At 40.1% G+C, this 23,565-nt stretch overlaps 1 protein-coding gene across 1 annotated transcript in view; it reads right to left on the bottom strand.

Moving 5' to 3' along the window:
* Nucleotides 1-1,519: 1,519 nt before the first annotated feature.
* myo1g (myosin IG) overlaps nt 1,520-23,565 on the bottom strand; it is a 64,884-nt gene continuing 42,838 nt past the window's right edge. The window contains exon 22 of the mRNA XM_065471803.1: nt 1,520-2,805. Coding sequence (XP_065327875.1) covers nt 2,643-2,805 — 163 coding nt within the window. The 3' untranslated portion in view covers nt 1,520-2,642. The remainder of the gene's footprint in view (nt 2,806-23,565) is intronic.

Raw genomic sequence — 23,565 nt, 5'->3', positions numbered from 1 at the left:
GCTGCCACCACCATATTTGACAGTGGGGATGGTGTGTTCAGAGTGATGTGCAGTGTTAGTTTTCCGCCACACATAGCGTTTTGCATTTTGGCCAAAAAGTTCCATTTTGGTCTCATCTGACCAGAGCACCTTCTTCCACATGTTTGCTGTGTCCCCCACATGGCTTGTGGCAAACTGCAAACGGGACTTCTTATGGTTTTCTGTTAACAATGGCTTTCTTCTTGCCACTCTTCCATAAAGGCCAACTTTGTGCAGTGCACGACTAATAGTTGTCCTATGGACAGATTCCCCCACCTGAGCTGTAGATCTCTGCAGCTCGTCCAGAGTCACCATGGGCCTCTTGGCTGCATTTCTGATCAGCGCTCTCCTTGTTTGGCCTGTGAGTTTAGGTGGACGGCCTTGTCTTGGTAGGTTTACAGTTGTGCCATACTCCTTTCATTTCTGAATGATGGCTTGAACAGTGCTCCGTGGGATGTTCAAGGCTTGGGAAATCTTTTTGTAGCCTAAGCCTGCTTTAAATTTCTCAATAACTTTATCCCTGACCTGTCTGGTGTGTTCTTTGGACTTCATGGTGTTGTTGCTCCCAATATTCTCTTAGACAACCTCTGAGGCCATCACAGAGCAGCTGTATTTGTACTGACATTAGATTACACACAGGTGCACTCTATTTAGTCATTAGCACTCATCAGGCAATGTCTATGGGCAACTGACTGCACTCAGACCAAAGGGGGCTGAATAATTACGCACACCCCACTTTGCAGTTATTTATTTGTAAAAAATGTTTGGAATCATGTATGATTTTCATTCCACTTCTCACGTGTACACCACTTTGTATTGGTCTTTCACGTGGAATTCCAATAAAATTGATTCATGTTTGTGGCTGTAATGTGAAAAAATGTGGGAAAGTTCAAGGGGGCTGAATACTTTTGCAAGCCACTGTAGCTCAAACAAAGTGGATAGGTCTGGTTCAGTCACAGACTATTTGCCTTAATTGAGTTTAAAATGATTGGTTATGTAAAAAGCCCTCCGGGACTAAACGACAACAAACCCTGTTCAGTTGTTATAAGCACGTAAATCAGCTACAGAGACTGAAACCATGTTTGTAGCAGGCTGTAAACATGTTTATTCCTGCTGTAACATGGGAGTCTGTGGGGATTAACTCATATTTGGAGTTAGTCTCGAGTGGCCACCAGAGGAACTGTAGTTTATAGTCCTGGCTTTATTTTTTTTTGCCACTTGTATTATGTAAGTATCAGTTCCTTCCACGGGACAGTGGACAGTTTGCATCAAACATTGAGACAACAAACTTAAGGACTAATAATAACAATTATGCAGCAATCTTTACCATTAAAGGATCATTTTCTTTAAGCATGTCTGGTTCATACCAAATGATTTATCTGTTCTTCAGTTGTAAATATTCTGGGAAGAATTATACAAAATAGCTCAAATTTATCTGCAGCTGCTGTTAGTTAGACCCGGAAAACACTCATAATTATTAATGTAAAAAACATTTATTGTCACAATTATTGTTTCTACAAATCTCAAAACGTGAACAATGCAAAGGTAGCACGATTTTCAATGGCACTGTAGAAACACACAAGGTTCAACTTAATCACAGGTTTTCTATGATTGGTTAGCTTTAACCATGATAAACAGCTGGGCTTCAGTTTAGTGCGGCTTCTCCTGAGATGACAAATTTACATTTTATTTAATGCCGTACTTTATTTAAAGTTCTGTAAAAGATTCCAATAGAAGACGTTTGTATAAAAGCAGGTTTCATGGTGAGTTTGTTCACTATAAAAGAAACATATCTGGACAACCGGAAAGCACAATAAATAAACAAGGAATGTTCAGTTTCATTCCTCAGAAATCATTTAAATTACCTCTCCAGTGCTGGTTTCTGTTTATCAGTTCAGCTATCAGGAAAGGGGACGAGAGAGGAAGCAGCTCCTGCGTCACAGGGTCGTTTTCTGTGGACGGCGGGCTCATAGCTGCCACTTAGAGGACGGATAGAAGCGTCTTTACTGATTCATTATGTTCAGTATATTTGTGCAGGGAAGCCTTAAAGCCACTTAAGGCTGAACATTTTAATGGGTTTTAATTACTGCGTAAAGTCGACATTCACTCTGTTCATGTGGCAAAACACGAGAGAAACATTAACATACAGAGAACTTAAGTAAACATTGAATAATGAATTTTCCCCCACTGTCTTTTTTCTTCCCCCCTTTTATTACTTCTGACATAATTATCTCAGTCTGCAGGCAGCGGTGTGTTACAACACAAAAACACGTCCATATTTAACATCATAAAAAGTGCTTTTTGTTTCTGTTTTTTTAATCATATCTTAAAAAAACATCTTTATACTTCATAAAAATACAAAAAAAGCATAAACAGTTCGATACATATAAATGTGTTATAAATGAATATAAAAGTATTTCAGCTTTCAGTTTCCTCTGCGTGCTGAAGAAAGCAGATTCTCCCAGAAAATCTGCTCAGATTACTACTTTAACATCTTCATATACTGCAAAATTGTTTATATGTATTAAAAGAAATTCCTGCTAAAGTCCAGGGTTGTCTGTGGCTGATATTTTCTCCTTAGATATCGATGAGGTGTAGCTGTTAATGGTTTGACTGGGGGACTGTTAGTTAGCGGGGACCAGCAGGATGAAACCATCTTTACTCTTCTTGAAATCGGCGATGGTTTGACCGGCTTTGGTTTCCACCGAGATGTTCTTGAGCTTGCCTCGCATGTGAATCTCCAGACCTGAACGGCAAACCTTCACAGGAAACTGGACTTTTTTCACCCTGGAAGACAACAACGCAAACATTTGGGTTTTAATAACTTTGCCAGAACAGATACATGATTAGCTGATGGTTATCATGGTTACAGGGACCAGGATCATCCATTAAACTGCTGGGATATTGATCTGGTCAGTTAAATAGCAGAAGAGGTTCAGACACAAAGATGTCCACATCCATCCATGTCCATATACGGGCTATAGAAATCACTTTTATTGCCACTTAAATATTATCTTGGATATTAGAGGAAAATATGAAGCTGCTTTTGATTCACTTGGAGACAGACTTTTTGTTAAGCCTATTTTGACTGAATTCACAGATGCACAGATATAAAACTAACTTTGATCTTTATTTCATTTTTACCCAGACATTAAAAGACAGGTCTACACAAGCTAAGATTCAAGAGTCCCAAACCTGCCCACTGGTGCGTGGGTTTTAGGAACATCGCATTTATTGCTGCTAATCCAAAATCTTGGGATACCAAAGTTGCAGTCTGCTCCTCTTAGAAGTGTGTTTTGAATGTCTACCACAACATGACTACAACATCTCCAGAGCAGGTCAGAAAGTAAAAGACACAAAAAAAACCCCAAAACTGAAGCATCACCACAAAATATTTGTTATTGATCACCTAACACCTGGCTGTTTGCTGAGTTCCCCTGATCAAAGCAGTATCCAGCCCCTCTGCTGACAGCTGGGGCATGGAAGTGTGCCTGGGCTCGCTCGGCTGCTGCACAGTCAGCTGAAGATGATCCACTGTGAAGTCGCTGCTTCCTCCTCGACCCCCGGGGATCCCGCAGCCTCAGCGTGGCTGCCTTGACCCCGCTGCTCCACCAAACACAAGCTGGCCCGGCACATGGCTGGATCTGTGCAGCATGCTTATAAAGAGTCTAACACTGAATCCACCTACGTCATAGTCAGAGGCCCAGGGGAGTTTAAGGCTCAGACTCCTGCTTGTAAGAATGTTTCTCTTGCGAATGTATTCTCTTCTTCTCCAATCAGCAAACACTCTCAGTTTCAATTCAAGTTAATGGCTTTAAAAAAGAGATGAAAGGCAATATTTACATAATGACTATTTGTGGATGCCTCTGAATATTGGTAATGCGACTGATGATAAAGGCTGGCTTGTAAAGATAAGCCAACTTGGCAAGCTTGAGGTTAGTTTGGCAAGACAGACGAATGTGTTGTTTCAAAGTGTTTGTGTCATCTTCTCCCCAGACTGCATGGTCGTCTTCAAAAATATGGCTGGAAATCATAAAGGATAAAGTCCCATTTTTGGGAAGATTGCATAATTATTGTTATGCAACAGTGCTGGCAATCGTTGGTGCAAATCTGAGGAGAAACACCTGAAATCTTAGGTTTTAAATATACAGTTTATTATAGTGTTATATAAATATATAACGCTATATACATTAGTGGAATAGAGATAGGAATAGGGTGAACTGGATTATAAGTATGCGGTAATGCTTTTGTTTTGGAAGTGCTAGGTTTTTGTGTGTGCATTGTGTTTTAACCCTTCACCAAACTCTGGGGACCTCTCATAAAGTCAGTTAAAAGTACAATAAAAAAAATCTCCTGCATATTAAATATAATCTGAGGCTTTGCCCCCTGGCACTAGATTGCAGATATTGATTGCAACGTCCTGATCCAACATTGTTTGGACAAATATTTTTGCCTCCAATTAGGCTGAGGTTCATGAATACTCGAGTTTCTCTTTGACAAGTAAGCAAAAAAAATTTTTTTCTGGAAGTGGTATTTGCTGGAACTTTCAATTTTTACCTCATTTGTTTGAATTGTTTGAGTTGAGCAAAGACAAGTCTGTATTGAACATTTAAAGATGATGATTAGTATTAAATACATTTAACTTTCATTTTCATGAAACTGGTTGTCAAGCTTTTACTATAGCTAACCAACATGATTAGCCTAGCTTATTTGCTAGTTTAGCAAATTTGCTAAACTAGCAAATAAGCTAGTTCAGCAAATGAATTTTCTAATTCATTTGGTATAAACTAATCATGAAGTTTTTGTTTAGCCTAGCTGATGGTATTCAGGTTTCTCATGTGATGTCAGAGGCGCATTGCATGCATGTGTGTACTCCCTGACGGGTTGGTGAGTGGTTGCTGGTTGTCACTAGGTCAAATAATAAGAGTGCTTCACCAAAAACCTCCTTTTCTCTGTACTTTGATGTCTAGCAGATTGTCAAGTTTCTTCATGGTTTGCATGGAAGACAGCGGGTTGTCTGCAAACACTTGCTAACTTCTAGTTGAACTAGAAAAAAAATTGCAATGGAGAACATATGTCTTAGTGCTGTAGCCAAAATGTTAAAAAAGTGAAACTTTTGCTTTGAAGGTAAAAGGGCTTAATTTCCTGTTTTAGCTGCTTATATTATAACATTTATAAGAGAAAATGAAGCGTAGTCACTCTTTTATAACTATACAAAACTCATTAAACACGTTAAGCTATCAGAGGTGTGACATTTTACTTTGAAAGACAGCTTTTTCCAGCACACAAAAATTAAACAGAAATGTCTTTTTGCTAAGACAGTTCTGTCACTACCTCGTCACTGATGTGAGCCTGACAGGGACAACTTAGTAATGTGGATTCAAGGCCTATTCTGATTTAATTAAGTTGATTAGCTGTGCAGGCTAATGTAATAAAATAGTGACTTCCTTCTTTATTCCTTCCATTTATGTTTCTATTTAAAAGCCATAACAGACACCGGCTCAGACTGCTGGCACAATTACAGAGAAACGCAGCCGCATTCTGAATAAAACAAAAAGATTATCCGGTGGCAAACCTCATATTTGGATCAGGTAATCAAATTGCTTAAAAATATGTTTCAAGTTGATCAGTGGGGACATATTTCTTGAATTTTGTGACGGAAACTGAGATCTCTATTTTTAAAGTTGCAGATGCATTATTTGCTGTGCTCTTTCTAAAAGAGTTTGACCTCAGTCACTGCAATTTTCCAGAGCTGTGTTGCTATTCATCATGAATCACCCCAACAGGTGTGGCCCTGCTGTTTTTTTCTCAGCCAAGCCAACCCTTCCTGGCTGAACCCCCAAACCAGCTGTCCAGCCCTGCTGGGACTATGATAAACCTGACACAAAAACCCACTGACCTCCAGAGGGCTTTTTTAATTTGTGCACAATGCTGACCTCATCGTAGCACTACCAGAAGTGAAACCCAACTCCGGCAGCGCGCATTGAGAAAAGCCTCTGGCTGCGCCTGAGGACAGTGGATGACAGGCTGCAGAGGCCTGTGAAGTTTTCTGCTGCAGCAAGAGAATTTTGTTTTAAGGCTGAGATTGTCCACAATAACCAGACTGTCCTCCACCAATAGAAATCGGCCCAGATGTTGCTTGTGCAAACATTTAATGTTCACAAGCACTAGATGGGGAACCACCTTTAACTAGGGGGTCATTGGAGGACCTCACTTTGCAAATTCATAAAAAAAAAAGAACAGATTAGCCATCTTTAAGTCTACATAACATGTTTTAGATAACGTACATAGCAGGAAAGACATTCTCTCAAGGTGCATAAGAGGATTAAAGAAGTAACTGTGGACTGGGACAGATGGGAGTCACTGACCAAGTGCACGATTTCTCAACACATTTCCATTTTTTCCCACTTAAATGATGCTTTAAAGCTGCACAAAGCATGTTGTTACATTACAGCCAAACCTCCCAGGAAGCAGTTTGGGGTGGATGGATCGGTGTACAACCAAACCGTCAATGTCTGACACTGTGGTGTCCAGCCTGTGGTTTGCATCCAGCCTTTAACCAACAATTACCACGACCATGACCCTGCCCTAACCAAACTGTTTCATTTACCTAAACCCACCCTTTAGACAACACCCTTATGAATGATTAGTTTGTTTTGATGTATTGTTTTTTGCAGTTATGGACTGCTGGATAGTTTTTTTTAATATATGAAAGCTTCTCACAATAATTTTGTAGTTTTGAGTAATTCAGCTCAGACTACAACTATTTAACAGTTGTTTTTTTTCAAACAGACAAACTGCTCAGACAAACAATCCAGATTCTGGCCAAATTCTTGCATAAACCTGTTGCTCAGTAGCCAGAAATGCATCCTCACTCGCTCGGAAGTTTCTGGCATGTTTGAAACTATCACCACAAAATCACAGATGCTCTCCTATCAGCCCTGATTTATGAGAGCAGCAGTGAGCGAGAGTGAGAGCGAGTACGGAGCTGTATTAAATGTAGCGGAAAATAAACAACATGGTGGCTTTAATTTGATTTGATTTGTTTTCTCGTGTAAGGTCGCACGAGTATTGATTTCAGATGTCTCCAATCTTGTCTCACATCTATTAATGAACAACAAAATGCCAAACCCCCCCCCCCCAAGACAGAGACAGTTGTGCAGTTAAATAAGTGGTTTGCGGAGCTCTTGTGGTCTGAGTTTACTTGGGTGAAGGTTTGATTCTTCTATTCTCTTTGAAAACCTTCGATATTAGATGTTAGCATTCTCTGTTGGTACTGTGTACTTAAATAGAAAATTTAAATATGGCCCAGAAATGCAGCTCGACCTTGACATAAAAGTGAATTTTTGTTTTTGAGAAAAATGAGAGCCACATATGAGGACATTTGTTTCAAATTTTGATAGAACAGTGTAGTGCTGGGCGATATGGAAAAAATATTTATCACGATATGAATTATTTTATATCACGATAACGATATATATCACGATATACCACCTGACCTGTGGTCATCTAGAAAGTACGCAGTCTGTAAACAGCGAGTGGAGAGGGTGCAGTCTTTGTTTTGAGTTACCGTAAAGCATGTCGCAAATCCGGGTGCACTTAAAGCAGCACCATGTCGCAAAACCACAAGATGAAGTTTCTTTGCGAAAAATATAAAAAAAATTTTATACTTTATTATCTCTTGCTTAAAGTTAAGAATATGTATAGTGAGAAGACAACACTAATATATTTGCACAGGCTATTTAACCCTTTAAGATCTACCATAGAACCAAGTCCGCCAGAGCTTATCTTTACATTTTACATGCTGTAGTGCCATTTGTGGGAGCATTTCAAGTTGCTATACATCAATACAACTGTTATAGCCCAAATTTTAATAATATGTATGCATTAAGTCCATAGTAACTACATAAATTGCAAAAAAGTGCAATAAACTACAAAAAATTGAAAATCTTTTTTTTTTTTTTTTACATACATTTTTACATTTTCTAGTTAGAGAAATTTAAGAGGCTTATCCCTCAAAACTGTAAATACAAAAAAGTTGCACAAAATAGTTTCCAACCACAAGAAATTTATTTTGAGTGTCTTCATAGTTTTATTTTTGAGATATACAAATTTTTATATACTACAGGAAAAATGAAAATAAATAAATGCAAATTTGCAAAAACACAGTATGTGCATCAAAATAAACTATTTACAACAGTGTAATTTGACTTCTAAGCATCCCAGAAACGATACAGAAGAGCATAAAGTCAAACATGACTTTTAAAAACACCAACATAGGCTTTGAAGCTTAAAAAACTACATCTTCCGCGAAATGACGTCACTTCCGGTTTCGGACAGGTAATGGCGGACATGCGATAGTTCGCGCTGACTTATATTCCAACGTAGGAAGTGTTATGAACGGCAAAGCCTGTTTCTGGAATATTATGTTTTTGTTGCTGCAAGTCTGGAATATTATGTTTTTGTTGCTGGAAGTGCTTTTTATGCAATTTTTGCAAAGCTATATGTGGAAGGAAACCGTGACCTAGGGCAAGCTAATGGAATAAAATGTAAGTACAACTCCTACGGTTTCATATGCAAAAAAAACCATTATTGCACTACCTTACGTGGTTACAGTTCTACAGGGATTTAAAAATAGTTAGGGAAAACGGAGTGTGCCTGCTCCGACCGGTTGTAAAGAGTTAATGATATATTTTATGTAATAATTTATAAAATTCGGGTTAGAAACGATAGAAGACAAATGGCACGATAGACACTTTTCTATCGTCCACACGATATATATCGTCATATCGCCCAGCACTAGAACAGTGGCAGTATAATGTCCTCGTAAGTGGACATCAGGCCCTTGTAGAGAAAAATTAAGTATTTTGGTCTAGACGTCCCAAAATGTGATGTCCACATATGTGGACGCCAGGTCCTAGGAGGTTAATGTAATCATCTGTGAGCATCTTTACCTGCAGGAGGGGCAGTTAGTCAGAGGATAGTTAAATTATAGCTCTGTCAGTAGGATGACAACCTCCTTGCTACTAGGTTAAAGAGGTGGGTTGCCTGATGACCGCATTAAGTTTTTTTTTTGCTTAGGGAAACTGATTGCAAGCTGCTGCAGTGACCAGTTGGTTGCAAAGTGACTTCACAGGTCAACTGGTGGAAGACAACCGGTCTCCAAACAATCGTGCTCTGAATCAGACTGGCTGTAATCACTCTCCGAAAGACTGAGAAAGGTTTGCAAATCTTATTTATAAACCCAGGGAATACCAACACGATGCTATCAATCTATTAGTGTGACTCAGTCTTATTGCCATTTTATCAGTGTCTTGATGCACCAAACTCACTTTGAGGACAGGTCACAGATCCGGTCGCCTTCTTCAACAAGACTGCAAGCTCACTGAACAAGGTCGCAATAATTTTGTTTGGGCCATCGTCTACAAACAAATGTTTTCCAAATGTTCATACAGAGAGAAGCTAAAGCAGCTTGTCTCAGATAAACTGAGGTGCTGCACCAAGGCTTAGAATCAGGTAAATAAAGATTATTTTAACTTTGAGCTGTGGACAAGCTGCTCTATCACAGTCCACAAATAAAAAATATGCAGCTGGTAATGAACAGAACCAGTCGTCTTTTGTTCTTTCCTCTCATGAAGAAGACTCACACCTCAGGTTGTTGTGAACGCTGTGTGGCTAAAACAGTCACCATGATTGGAAAGCGTTAGCAGGGTTACACGTGCTGCTCTCACTGCCTATGACAGGAGGAGTGAAAAGCTGTTTAATACACAGAATGCTTCGATAATAATCTTTTTTCATCCATCTTTTTTTATATATATACAATTTCTTCACATATTTTCAAACAAAGATGTAAAGATTCCCCTCTGCAAACTACCCATCGTAGTTGTCATTGTGATAGCTTATTTTATGAACATCTCCCCTTTGGTATTGAGTTCAAAATGTCCTCCATGGAAATCATAAAATCAGTGACACATATTAGGAGACAGTCTGTACGGGAGCAGTGGGATGTGGTATATAAACATGGTCCACAGGCTCCTGTCTGCAAAAACGTCCTCATGCTGCAGTCAAATAATTCATGGAGACGACGGTGCAGACAGAACTGGGGCGAGCAGCAGCTCCTGGAGGAGCCCTTGGACCCTCCACTCCTCATCTCATCTCCCCTTTTTTTCTGCCTCCTCCTCCCCCTCTTCAGCTTTTTCTAGGATTTCTCCCTGTCATCCCCAATATGATGCTGGATGCTGATAATCCGATGTGAGTACATGCCTCTGGTGTCTCCATTATGGAGAATTACAGGCCATTTCATTTACAGCTGAGCTGCATGTGTGGTGAGGAATAGCCAGTGAGCCTGCTGAAACACAGGGCTTCTGATGCTGTGTGTCACTGTAGGAAAATCAGATCAACAACAACACTCCCATGCAGCATAGCTCAGAGGGAGTAATGTGCCAACACAGATAAAAGATGCTTCTAATGTCTTTTTACACAGTTTTCTTTAGAAATAGTTTGTCCTGCTGGAGGACACTGCTCAGTAAACTGAATATTTTATAATATTATCAGAAGCTTCTCTTCACTTTAAACAGAAAACGGGGATCAGTGCCTCCAAGGGACAAGCGGTGACACAGCAACCACGATTAAATCATGACTGATAATTAAAATGTAACTGCTGAACAATAAAAAGATTATCTGTCGCAAGGAGACAGAAGCATCACACACTTGTATGGGATATGCACAGTATGATTAAAACATCACCTGCATTTATGTTTATGAGCCTGTGTGTCTGCATCGCTCTGCCATCAAGACTTGGAGCTGATGAATACATATATCAACTGTTAGTTTCACTAAAACAGACTGGAGAGAAGACCTCAGTCTATACACGCATTGACAGAACTATGACTGGGAAAAAGAGCGCATGTCTACGGTGGATGAATATAAGCTATTTTATTATGGCCTATTACATTTTTGTTTCACAGAGGAATTATCCTTGTGCTAATAAATATGCTGTAACTAATACTATCAAACAAACTTATCGTAGCTGCCTCACCACGACTTATAGTTACAGCTGTGGGTGGATGCAAATCAGCCTGCTTAATAAGATAATGAACTGAATGGAAGTATCTGATTCAGGACATCCCCCAAACTTCACCACTAACAACGGCTATTTTTTATTCGCATAAGGCGAGTACGTCTGAAGTTCATCAAATAGCTTTATGTTAAATAATTTCATAAAACATTAAATCACAAGTGTGATTTGCATTTTAGAAAGCTTTGATTTCAATTCACACGCTGTTGCTACTGATTAGAAACCATGTGCTTGAGAGTTTATAGTAGATGGACTGTTTTACTTTAGCCTTACATTAAACTGAAGCACCTTCCACACCATGTGGATTCACTTTTTCTGTTGTGCCTTTAAGGTGGCAGTGTGGGTACTGACAGCTAAATTTATGTCTATACAAAAGAAGTCAACACCTCCATCTGAGGTGATGCAAAACATAACAGATGCCATCAATGTTGCTGTGCTGCGATGGTACCATGGTGACTAGCTGTGACCCTAAAAGATGGATGCAGTCACAATTTGAAACTAGACATGACACGTAAGGCGAGATCTGATGGCGGCTGCATGCTCACTGGCTAATGGCTTGTGACTGACTGATCCTTAGCCAATGATCTTAAAAGGTTTACCATACTTTAAGTCTAATGGGGACCATAACTTAAAAATAATGTTTAGCGTTTCAGTGTGACCTGAAATTAGTGATTGAGCTCATAAACTTTGCCATAGATATTTATACAGTTTTAAGTGTAAGTGGTTTAGCCCTCTAGAGTCGAATCAAATGACCAATTAAAAACGACGTGGCAGCAAGATACACTGCAACAACAAAACATAGTATTTTGCTTAAAGAAACCCCAAAAAGTACACAATAAAGGAGGAAATGCAGCGTCTGTTGGTTGTTGCTAATTCTCTGATGTAAAGAGTTTGTATCAGAGGCCTGTCAGATTAGATAACAAGCAGAGAGAGCGACAACGTCTGCTCCTAATGATCCCACAGACCCTAGACAACATCAGACTGTCAAAACATACAAATTCTCTTGTGAAGCCATAACTTTCACTTTCTGCTTCCACCGCACATAAACACACATGAACACACATAGCCTGCAGATAACACTTGGGTGTGTGAAAGAACAGGCAGAAACCTGTAAAAGAAACAACAGCTTGACACCTTAAGTCATGTAACGGCACCTTCCATCAGACACTGTTAATGAGAACTTTTTGCACTGTGCAAAAGATCAAAGGTTTCTTCTTCTTCTTCTTCTGGGTTCTCTTGCAACTTTTTTATCTGAATCCTCGGGTTTAGGAATAACTGGTTCTTGAACTACACAGGTGTGTACAGACTGACCGTGCAGAGCAAAATCTGAGCATGCTCTAAAGGGACTCCAGGTCCAAAGAGGAGGCAAAACTGATGACGGCATGTTGGACGACCAAGATGAGATGCTTTAGTTTGCAGACTGCGAACTATGTATGCGCTACACAAGATGTAGTCTGTTTATGTTCAGCTCATCTGACTGAACTTAAAGTCTTCTGGTTACTTCCTCTCCCACTCTCCTTTTCCTTTGGTCTGTGTGTTTTTATGAAAAAGATTCACAAATAAAATTTTCATACAAGTGGGAACAATTTCAGTTCATGCAGAAGCATTTTCACAACACTTCTTGCCACCCTGGACATATTTGCATTTAATAGTTTTTTTTCCCCATTCACTTTGTATTCAGTTGAAGCTGCACAACTGAATACAGTATGAACACTCAGTTGTGATTGGAAACTGGATTAAAGGAGAAGTTTGCCATTTATAAAACCGTGTATTTGGTTCATGATGTTAAAACTGATCTCATATTGTTGTCAGTTTAGTACATCTGAAAATGTTTAGCTTAGCACAAAGAAACAGAGGGAAACACATCGTCTGAGCAGGGTGATCAAAATAACCTGCAATGCTAACCATAAAAAGGAAAAACCATAGCAAATTTGAATTTCAGCCTCACAGGCTGTTTATTCAACTCAAGAGCACTTAAGTACTGTTTTGACCACTGTATGCAACTCACAATTTCACCACAAATCTCAAGTTTTGCTTTTGTAACTTTGGTTTCAAGCCAAGCAGATTTTAATGTTACAGCGGCAAACAGCAATTTTGATTGGACGAACCCACAGTCCCAGCCAGAAGGCAGAACATCAGTTCAAAAGGGTGACCAGAAACATGCTCATTTTTGTGCACAGCGAATGCATACTGCTGGATGGCCTGCACTGAAAAGAAAAAGTAACCCATTGTTTGTTCACACCCTAGCCTACCTGCTAAAATGGACAATGTCAACATATCGATGAGTTGGAGGAGATCCAGCACACACATGTGGCCAATGGACTTGTAGTTTATTTTTGTGGCTAGATGCACACAGACATCATCATGTCACCTGTTTTTGGACTGTAGCCAGACACAGAACAAAAAACTACCCAAAATACACCTAAAAACATCACACTACAAACACAAGCTCACACGCAGTCAACACGCAAGTAAAGACACTAAACAGAAACTGACATATACAATACTAACCAGAAACCAAACCTCTGAAATATAACAAAACCCACAGAGCCTTACACTATGGGGACTGACTTGTTTTGGTGCAAGACGCCAATAGGTGGGTATAATCTGTAAAACAAAAAAGTGTAAGAACAAGATGCACAGCTAAACCACTTCTTAGGTTGGAGCAATAAACTTCCTGAAGCTACTCACATAACAGGCATTCCCTTCAACACTACATTTTTTGTATAGATCACACACACATTACATAACATCAGTCGGTTACGATTAATTATTTGTCATTACTTAATGTGACCCTGTTTGCTGTCTCCCCCTCTTTGCAATCTTCTATCCCATCCATCTTCTTCTCAGAATTTGACACTCTGTCCTCGCAATCCTCCAGTTTTCCCCTTGCAGTCTTAATTAGCACTTCCCCAGCTGCCTGGCAACCATCGCTGGGGCAACAGCATCATCTGCAGCCCCCACAGCGGGGACAACGGGGGCTGAGGCCACTCAAGTCTTCGGGTATGAGGTGGCTGGGCAGGCGGGGAGCCGACCATCCTGCAGGGTTCGCTTTAGCGTCATAGCGTTGATCATCACCACCCATCCATTATGATAACCATCAGCGTCATCGCTAACAGTGGGCCTATCTTAACTGGCTGCACCCTGCGTCGTGAGCCTCAGCAGGGGGGCATTCTGGGAAAAAAAAGTGATTCATACTGTAACAACAGCAGAGTGGATGCATACAGAGCGACTTCTCCGAATGGATAAAATATGATTTAAGATGCGACGCCAACACTGTGCAGACTTAAAAATGGCTCATGCACATGGCTTGAATCACTGAGTGAAAGGCACTTAAATAATTTTCCTGGTCCTGATTAATTCTCGGGACCACAGACATGTTTCTGAGATAACAGCAAATCCGTTTAAGAGAGAGTCAATGACGGAGCGCACAAAGCAAGAGCCCAGCGTCTCCTCAAATTGATTATCGATAAGGCTGTCGAACTTTATCAGGGTTTTTTTGTGCAGCAGGAACATTTGTTCCACCTCAGGGTGAGTCACTGGATAGGCAACTCTTAGTCATGCCTGCTACTGAACCCGTACTGGTGCAGATATCTTCATCTGAGTGACGACAAAACAAACAGCCAATCATGTGCTTTGTTAAAAACATTTCATTTATTACTGTTTAGTAGTTGGCACTAAAGCAACATTGTAGTGAAGAATGAAAATGATTGTGAGGAATCCATTTGTTGCACTCGGAGGAGGATTTCAGGCGGCACGTGTGCCGTTTGAATCCACAAAGAGGCCTTTTGATGCAGTTTCAAGGTCAGTGGCTCAGTCTGAGTGCACCCAGGAGGCTTTAAAAGTCAAACGAACAGGAGCCAACGTCTTCATAAACCTGCTCCTCCGCTGATGTTGTCTTTGATGTAAATGTGTGAGAAGGCGCTCATTAGGAAAGCATGATGTAGTATTCACTTTCTCTAAATCTTTCACAGCACACTTGATGTTTCGAACACATCTCACGGCTGTACCGTGGCATCTCCTTCATCTGCATTCATGTCGCTTTCAATTTAATTCAATCCAATACAGTTTGATTTATATAACACTGGCTCACAACAACAGCCATCTCTTCATCATCATAAAGAGCCAACGGTTTCAAAGAAAACCTCAACGAGCAGACTCAGCAATAGAGGGGAGGAAGAATTCACTTTTAACATGCAGAGACCTCTGGCAGAACAAGTGTTAGGGATGCACAGTTGGTGGGGGTGACAAGAGAGAGAAGAGGAACAAGGAAGGAACAAGACTTTTTCATGAGAAGCACAAAAGTGAATGCAAACAGTGCACATGGACACATTTGCAAACACTGTGCTCAGCATGTGGATAAACATGCAGGACACAAATCAGACAGGAGTAAAGCAACAAAAAGCAAGCTTTAAAGGGGGGCGAATTGTTTTCCCTCATTTTCTGTCATATTTGCAAGTTATACCAGTGAGCCAACAGCTTAGAATATTATTTTCCACTCTCTCATCTATATGATTTCATTAGACGTATCTCTTTAAAGCTACTCTTTAATAAAAATACTGGAAAAGAACAGTAAACATCTACTTTAATAATAAAAGCTGAAACAGAAAATTAATATTCCAAGAGGGAAAACTGAACTGTGTCTTTTCAGAAAAATAGAGCAAAACCAAACCAGGAAAACAGGAACACGAGAGGAGCACAGAAGAGACGAGAAGTCAGAGAACATGGGCTGCAAACTCAGGTAGGCAAACAAACAGAAACAAACAGATGTCCTGACAGCGAAGGAGTCAGGGAAGAGAAGGTTATATATACACATGGAGCGGAAAGGGAAATAAAGAACAAAAGAAACAAATCAGGGAGAGACAGCCAATTAAAAAGGGGGCGAAAAACAAAGACTTCAAACTAGCAGAGAAGCAAACCAAGAAATAAATAAGAAACAGGCACCGAAACACAGGGGACACGTGCAAAAGTACAAAATACTAAAACACAAGAGGGGAGCCAAAGAAAAACTTTGAAAGCACATAGTACCAGAACGGGCTGTGTTAGGAAGAAATACCTGACAGAACCAGTTGTGCAAATACACAATATGCACTCTAACTCCACTGTGTGAACACCATCAGGTAGTAAACTCAAATATGAGAATTTAGAAACTTTGCCATAGAGTTCTGTGACATTATTATTTTAAGGAGTATGCTGTACTGGGCCTGTTGTTAAAGGCTATTCGGTCCATTTGGTATACCTGTAGTGAGTCTGTTTGGCCTTGCTGACAGTAAGTCAGAGTCGTTCCTGTTGGGAGCTGGGCTTCACCATGGTAGCCATTTTTTTTGACAGAATTTCTTGGTGCAGTCAAAGTGGTGAAAAACAGGCCTAAGTCTTGACATTGTCCCTCTGGCTTCATTGAACATTAACATCTACAGTAGCTCAGGCTAGAGCAGTTTGCAGCTCAGTGTGAAGTAGCAAGAAGGAAAATTATCACCTCCAAGTCAAAAAGCGCATCCACACTGAAACGACTAGCAGTGATGTGAGAACGGGAAACAGCAGAAACTCTGCTGCATTCAGTGACTTCAAGTATAAATGGGTAAAACTACTGCTGGTGATCTGAAGTTGCCAAGTCCTGGGTTAAACTTTTCTCAAGTTCAAGGCAAGCAATCAAACTACCGGCAACTACCAGTGAGAATAAACGATGCCACTGACTGATACATTTCAGCATGGTAATTATATGAGAAGGTTACCTAGGCAGCTTGAGCCTGGAATGTCTGCCAGCTACTGACTTCTAGCTACAAAGCGACATGCGACAAGTGAATTGCTCTTGTGTGGACATACCCTTGACGCCATGGTTCTCTGTAGGAGAAAGGTTAAATGTCCACTCGAGTTTGGGAAACAGCTCTCGCCCCAAGTGGAGGAGTTCAAGAATCTCAAGTTCTAAGGTTGTTGTTTGCGAGTGAGGGTAGGATGGATTGGTGCAGAGTCTGCAAGGATGAAGAAGCTGTCGTGGAGAAGAGAGTGGTGAGTGCGAAGCAAAGCTATACACTTACACAAGGTCATTACATAAGGGCCATGGACACAAGTGCAGAAACGAGTTTCCTCTAAAGGGTGTCGGACAAGCATTTAGAAATAAGGCGAGGAATGGAGTCACTCCAGAGGAGCATCTGGATGAGATCATTGGGGTCTAAACAAGATGTGTAAACTGGACTGTTAATAGATTTTAATCTTGTTTTTCACCACACAACCCAGTCATTTTACAGTCCTAATTCCTTGTTGTTCCTCAGGTCTAAATCACTGGTCACCCTGTAATTTAAGGCAGGTTCAGACAATGCCTTTACATTTTAAATACGAGTTTGAAGCTGCGTTTGAGCTCAACTTCATTACCCCATGCACAAGGTAACAACACACTAAAAACAAAAGGTTTATGGTGATGTTGTAACCCATATTCTGAGCTGTGCTCTGAATGTGAACCCTGCTACAGGTATCCTCTTAAGTCTATACTAAGCAGCAATTTAGCAGAAACACAATAATGTGTGGATGATGAGATTACAGCTAAATGATTTCCTGAACATAATGTGATACCAAATGCATGACTATGCCTGCCTGTAATGAAAGTCACATGGTTTTCCTACACGGTTTGCCAGTGGCTAAAGTGCCATCCAGAAGGGCGAGGGAGAAGGAGAGATATTTTATTACCAACTTCCTTAACATTAATGCTCTTTGAATTGGCCTTTTGTGAGTCACTCTCTAAAATGGATAAATGAAGCTTTTTCAAAGACATTACAATCACGTGTTTCATATGAAGTCTCATCACATACAGTCTGTCACACTGGAAAGTCCAAATAAACAATAAATTTGTTGTTGTTGTCAGTCTGTCATGCGCCACACACACTGCCTGTAGTCAGTGATTTAACTTCCCATTTTGTATCCTTGAAACTATTGAATGTTTTCATTTCATAAAACATCTCTGGCTCTCAGTCTTTTCTGTTGATTTAAATAAGTTTATCCAGATGCTGAACACAATCATATGAACACTACCGAATATAGTGTCTATTGTTGTGAAAATGAAGGTTAAAACCAATTATCTATCTATCTATCTATCTATCTATCTATCTATCTATCTATCTATCTATCTATCTATTATTATTAAAAGTGAACATTTCTGTGCTTAAACATCCATTTTCTGCTGCTTAGCCAGGTTGCGGGTGTAGCATAATTAACAGAGAGAGAAGCCCAGATGTCCCACTTCCTCGCTACCTTTTCCAGCTCTTGTGGGGGAACGCTGAGGAATTGCCAAGCCTGCCAAGACATGTAATCTCTTCAGTGTGTCGCGAGTCTGCCCTGGAATCTTTTCCCAGTTGGACTGGGACTGTTCAGTGTGGAGGAGTAGCAGCTCTACTTTGAGTCCCCTGGCCTTAAATGACCATGTTCCTCAGCCTATCTCTAAGGGACTGCCCATACAGCTTTCAGAGGAAACTCATTTCTGCACTTTTGATTTTATTCTTTCAGTCACTACCCACAGCTTATGATCACAGGTGATGGTATGAATGCAAATCAACAGCTTCGCTTTCATGACCAGCTCACTCTCCACCACAACAGTTCAGTGTGGTAGCGGCATCACTGCCAAAGCTGCACCAATTGGCAGCATTAACAGTCGAGGAGAGAATGAACCTCCCACTCCCCTCACTTGTGAACAAGACCCTGAGATAATGGAGCTCCTGTGCCTGAAAGCAACTAATCTGCAAACTGGAGTGAGCACTCCACACTTTTCCAGCTGAGAACCATGACCTTAATGTTGTTTACATTAAAAAAAAAGGAACAATATGTGTTATTTGCAATGTGAACTTGCAAATCTAAAATGACACCCCTGATTTAGACCGTGTGTCTGATCTCTCAAAACGAGCATCTGGTCAAAGCCCAAAAGAGGAACCAAGAATATCATGGATAATGTATCCCTGCCAGTTCTTTCTATAGCTGCTGAACTATAATGTGTGTGGCTGTGCCATGTGATTTTGTGCACATGGGATGAATCATTCACACTTGTGCTGGTGGAAGTCAACCACACACTGCACATGTCAACAAGGCGTTTTGACCGAATTTAATTAGCAGTGCGACTGGGGCTGGATTTTGTGGCTAAATGAAGAAAATCTGTGAAGCACATGACCTGCCAGCTCTGTGGGAACTGAGAAGGAAATAGGTCAGAGTTTATATACATTATTTACACCCATCTGGGTTAAAAGCTGCCCCTGCAGTTACTTTGTATTTGATCAAAACTCCAATAACAAGCAATTAAGTCAAAACAAGAACCTGATCAGAAGCTGCAGGTCTGGAAAAATCTTAAAAGAGACAAAAGAATTAGGGACAAAAACACAAAAGAGGGGACGAGCTGACCGAGGAGAGTTGGAGCACAAGATGCAGCTCCTTTTGCTCCAGCCAGCAGGACCGACTGTGAGACGAGCACATTGAGGACAGCCACTGAGGGAGAAAAAAAGGGGGAGGCAGAGAAACAGGGGAGGCTATTTCAGGACTTGGATGACGCCTTTCACGACCTAAAAACTGAATTTAGAAATGAGAGGGCTGATTTCTCTCACACCTAGACTAACTGGCAAACTGTTGATGTCCAGCGAGGTCAAACAAGTCCTCGAGTCCATCATTAACAGGTGAGCATGTGTGTTTATGTGATTCTCTTTGATCTGGGCATTAATGCCTAATCACAAGTCCTCTCACATATACTTTAGGGTTAATGAACTCGCACATTATTCTTGCTAAGCTGTAAAGGGATGGGTGACCCAGAAGATTGCTATTAATGCAACATCGTTCCAGGTCTTTCCATATTCATAAATGAAACTGCTGATGTGGAGACAAGTGGAGAAAATGCTGGAGAAGAGTCTGGAAGGAGCAGACTGAGGAAATGAAAACAAATAAGAGTTAGTGGAGGAGAGTGCAAGTGAGGAAACTAGATCTTAACACTTTGTGGACTCCTCAAATCATTCAAGTATAGGTTTACTTACAGTTACAAAGTTTAAGACTTTCATTACATAGGTAGTGAAGACTTTAAATTAAGGCGGGCTATAAAGATTAGTGCAATAAATTGAGCATCTATATGTATTAAATATGATAAAAATCTCCCATCTGTTCCTGAGTTACTGTGCTGTATAAACACCAGAAATATGGAAAGTCAATGAGAAGTTGACCTTTGACCTTTTTAATGTAAAATGCCATCATTTCATTATTATATGGTAAAACATTCATATAGACATTTATAGTCTGCTAGATCACAGAGACCTCTAACCTCCAGAATCTAACCTACCAATAAGGAGGTTAGAGTGATATAACAATTGGAAGGTCGGAGGTCAGTGTGAGTGTGCACATGAATATTAGGCAAGGTGCTTAAGTTTAGACAAAAAGACTTGCATTGTTTGTGTGTAATTGGGTGAATGAGGCTTGTAACTGGGCTTTGAGCATTCAGAGTAAGGTGGAGTAAACTCATCTTTTAGTTCAAGACGTTGTGCAACATGAAGTTAAATCCTTCTAGACAAATCATTTATCAAGAATGGGGCAGTCATGTGGTCACTGTGACGTTCACCACTTCATCCTTGAGCTCCAGCGAGTGTTTGTGTTAAATATGAAAACAGTATCTGTTTCACAAGAATGGCACTGATGAGTAACCTGAAAACAAAAAGCTACAGCCGACATGAAGCAACGCAGCAATTTGGAGCTGAACTGACATGTTGTTCAACCACATCAGAAAATAAACGGGTGATCTTAGATTGTTGAGTAATATCATTAATATAACATCTTACTAAACTAAATCCAGTAATTAGACCAACGTTACAAAAACAAATACGTCATTAAAGAAAAGAAACATGGTTGTTTCCTGCACACTCATGCTACAATAATCTGACTCCTGTGGAAGGAGAAGGAGAAACAGAGAAAATTTTAAGGAGTAGAGGAATAAAAATAACTTTCTTTAAATGTGACAGTCAAGTGCAAACTTAGCTCAGGACAGGTATCGATCTATCGACGCTGTACTGCTGCACACAGCATCCACTTAAACAGGCTAATGCAAAGCTAGCAATGAAGAACCTCTGACCCAGAGAGATAGTAAAGCTGAGTATATCAGTCAAAGTTAAAGTCAGCATTATTGTCAAAAACCATATGTACAGATGATGCACAGGAACACTAAACAACTAAAAAATAAAAAGATAAAACTTTAATAAAAGCCTTATATACAACACAACACAGTACAATACAGTCTTATATACACAATCCAGCAATGCAACCAAAGCCTGATAAGCAGTGATGAGCAGTCAGGCAGTCAGCTTTCTGTTCATACATAAAACAATAAAGTAAAAATCTTGTGTATGTCCTTTATGACTGTGTTTCTCAACCAATGTGTCATTAGAAATGATCAGGTGTGCCGTGGTTCCACCTGATTAGTACTCTAAGCCAGTGGTTCCCAAACTTTTTTTGTTAGGCCCCCCTTTGTTTTACAAGAAAACTCTTCGTGTGGACGAGGAATACAGAGTTCGTCACGCAATGTCAAAGGTATGTGCCTTTTTTCACGTCACGTTTTTGTTTACATGAGATGAATTTCTACAATGGTGGATAGAGACAAAATTTACTGTCAATCTTACTATCTTCAGTTTTTGCACGCTTACATATACACATGCAGTTACTGTCCCTCCATTTACAAAGGCAGAGGCGTCATGGTGTAATTATTTTACATGTAGTTGTTTTTTTCTTGTGTAATAATATTCAACATTGCTATCAATACATTTTTCAAAAATGCCTCTCTGTGGGTTTTGCACAGAGCACCCCCCCCCCCCTGCCCAAGGGGGTGGGCCCCACACTTTGGGAACCTCTGCTCTAAGAGATCAGCGTAACGGGCAGAACAATTACATTCTCTTCCACTAGGGGGCAGTACAGCTACCTGCTCTAAGTAAATCGGTTGCCAACTGCCAGTAAAACCGAAGAAGACGAAGAAGTGTGAGATGAAAAGAAAAAATAGCCAATCTGACCTGGGTCCTGGAGAATATTCCAACCCAGATGAAGGCCCTAGCATGAGCAGTGGTCAGAAGAAAGCAAAAAACGTATACTGGGGACAAACTGAGCCAATTCCACTGTACCTGGTGCGCAGGGAAAAAATGATCAATATGCTTTTTGTGACATTTTTGTTTAGTGGTGTGTGATTTTTCTAATTTTTCTTAACACTGACCTGTGTGTTATTTAAGGATACAAAAGGCACCTAACTCAAGGGATAAACCATTGCTGTCTCTACACATAACAGACAACTTATCACTGAACCAATTTTAGACACTTTGTTACGAGGAACTTGATACAAAAATGCATCTTACCGTGTCTTTAGTTCAGTCTAAAAGAATGCCAAACGTAACACAGTTTGACAGGTATAAAATTGTATTTTTGCACAAACAAGGTCATTCCCAAAGAGCTTTTAGCTAAAAACTTGGCATAACTCAACAAATCATAATTAGAACATTAGACATGTGGAGGACAAAAGAAGAAATGGCAGCACTAAAAAACTACCTACGGCAGATAAGCAGTGTCTGAAAGTCATCCAGCAAAAACCTGACGTAGTACCTGAGAGATGAATCTGGCCTTTCAGTTATTCCATCTGCTGTTTGAAGTCTCATTAGAAATGGTCTCAGTGGAAGAATAGCTGTCAAGAAGCCACCCCACTTACCTACCTATTTCCTACCAAAATATAAAGGAATGAGTGGTAGCTCAAGACTTTTGACAAAGCACTATAGTTAATAAGTTGTACATGATGTCAGGGTGGGTTTTGGACCAAACCAATTTGATAGAGCAATTAAAGTTCATTTTATCTTACATAAAATAAGTACTGATACATTTAATATATACAGACAATAAACAATGTTCCTCTATAAGAGGAACAATAAACTCAATTTCTGGGCTAAGTGAGCTAGTGTTGTATTTTTGTATTTTATATCCTTCATATCGAAATCAATCCACAGACTGAGAGTTTTACAATCGGTTCAAAACTGTCAATATAAAGCATCTAATATGTGAAAAGTTGCATGAAGGATGTTAACAAACTGCACATTTTGTACAAACTTCTATTTATTCTGAAAGGAGTCTGTGGCCGTGATCAATAAGATTATAAACCCCCCAAATTGCCTTTTAAGTAAAAATCCTCCTAAATCTTTTGAGGCAGGAGCAGATCATACCCTAAATCCTGCCTTTAGCTCACTCATACTCCCCCAGCTGTCCCAGCAGATGGTCCAACCCCCCGAAAAACACACATAGAAACACACACATACACAGTATTTCTCTCTTTGTAAACAGACACACTCAACACACACACACACACAGCTCATTCATACTGACAGCTCTGACCCAGGTGACAGGAAGAGAAAGCAGGAGAGAATCAGGGATGAGAGGATGGGGTTATGTACAGGAAAGGAGAGAGTGAAGGAGCACAGTCCTCTGAGGGAATGAGAATC

This window comes from Pelmatolapia mariae, linkage group LG22, assembly GCF_036321145.2.
Source record: "Pelmatolapia mariae isolate MD_Pm_ZW linkage group LG22, Pm_UMD_F_2, whole genome shotgun sequence".
NCBI lineage: Eukaryota > Metazoa > Chordata > Actinopteri > Cichliformes > Cichlidae > Pelmatolapia > Pelmatolapia mariae.
This window is presented reverse-complemented; position numbering and strand designations above follow the sequence as displayed.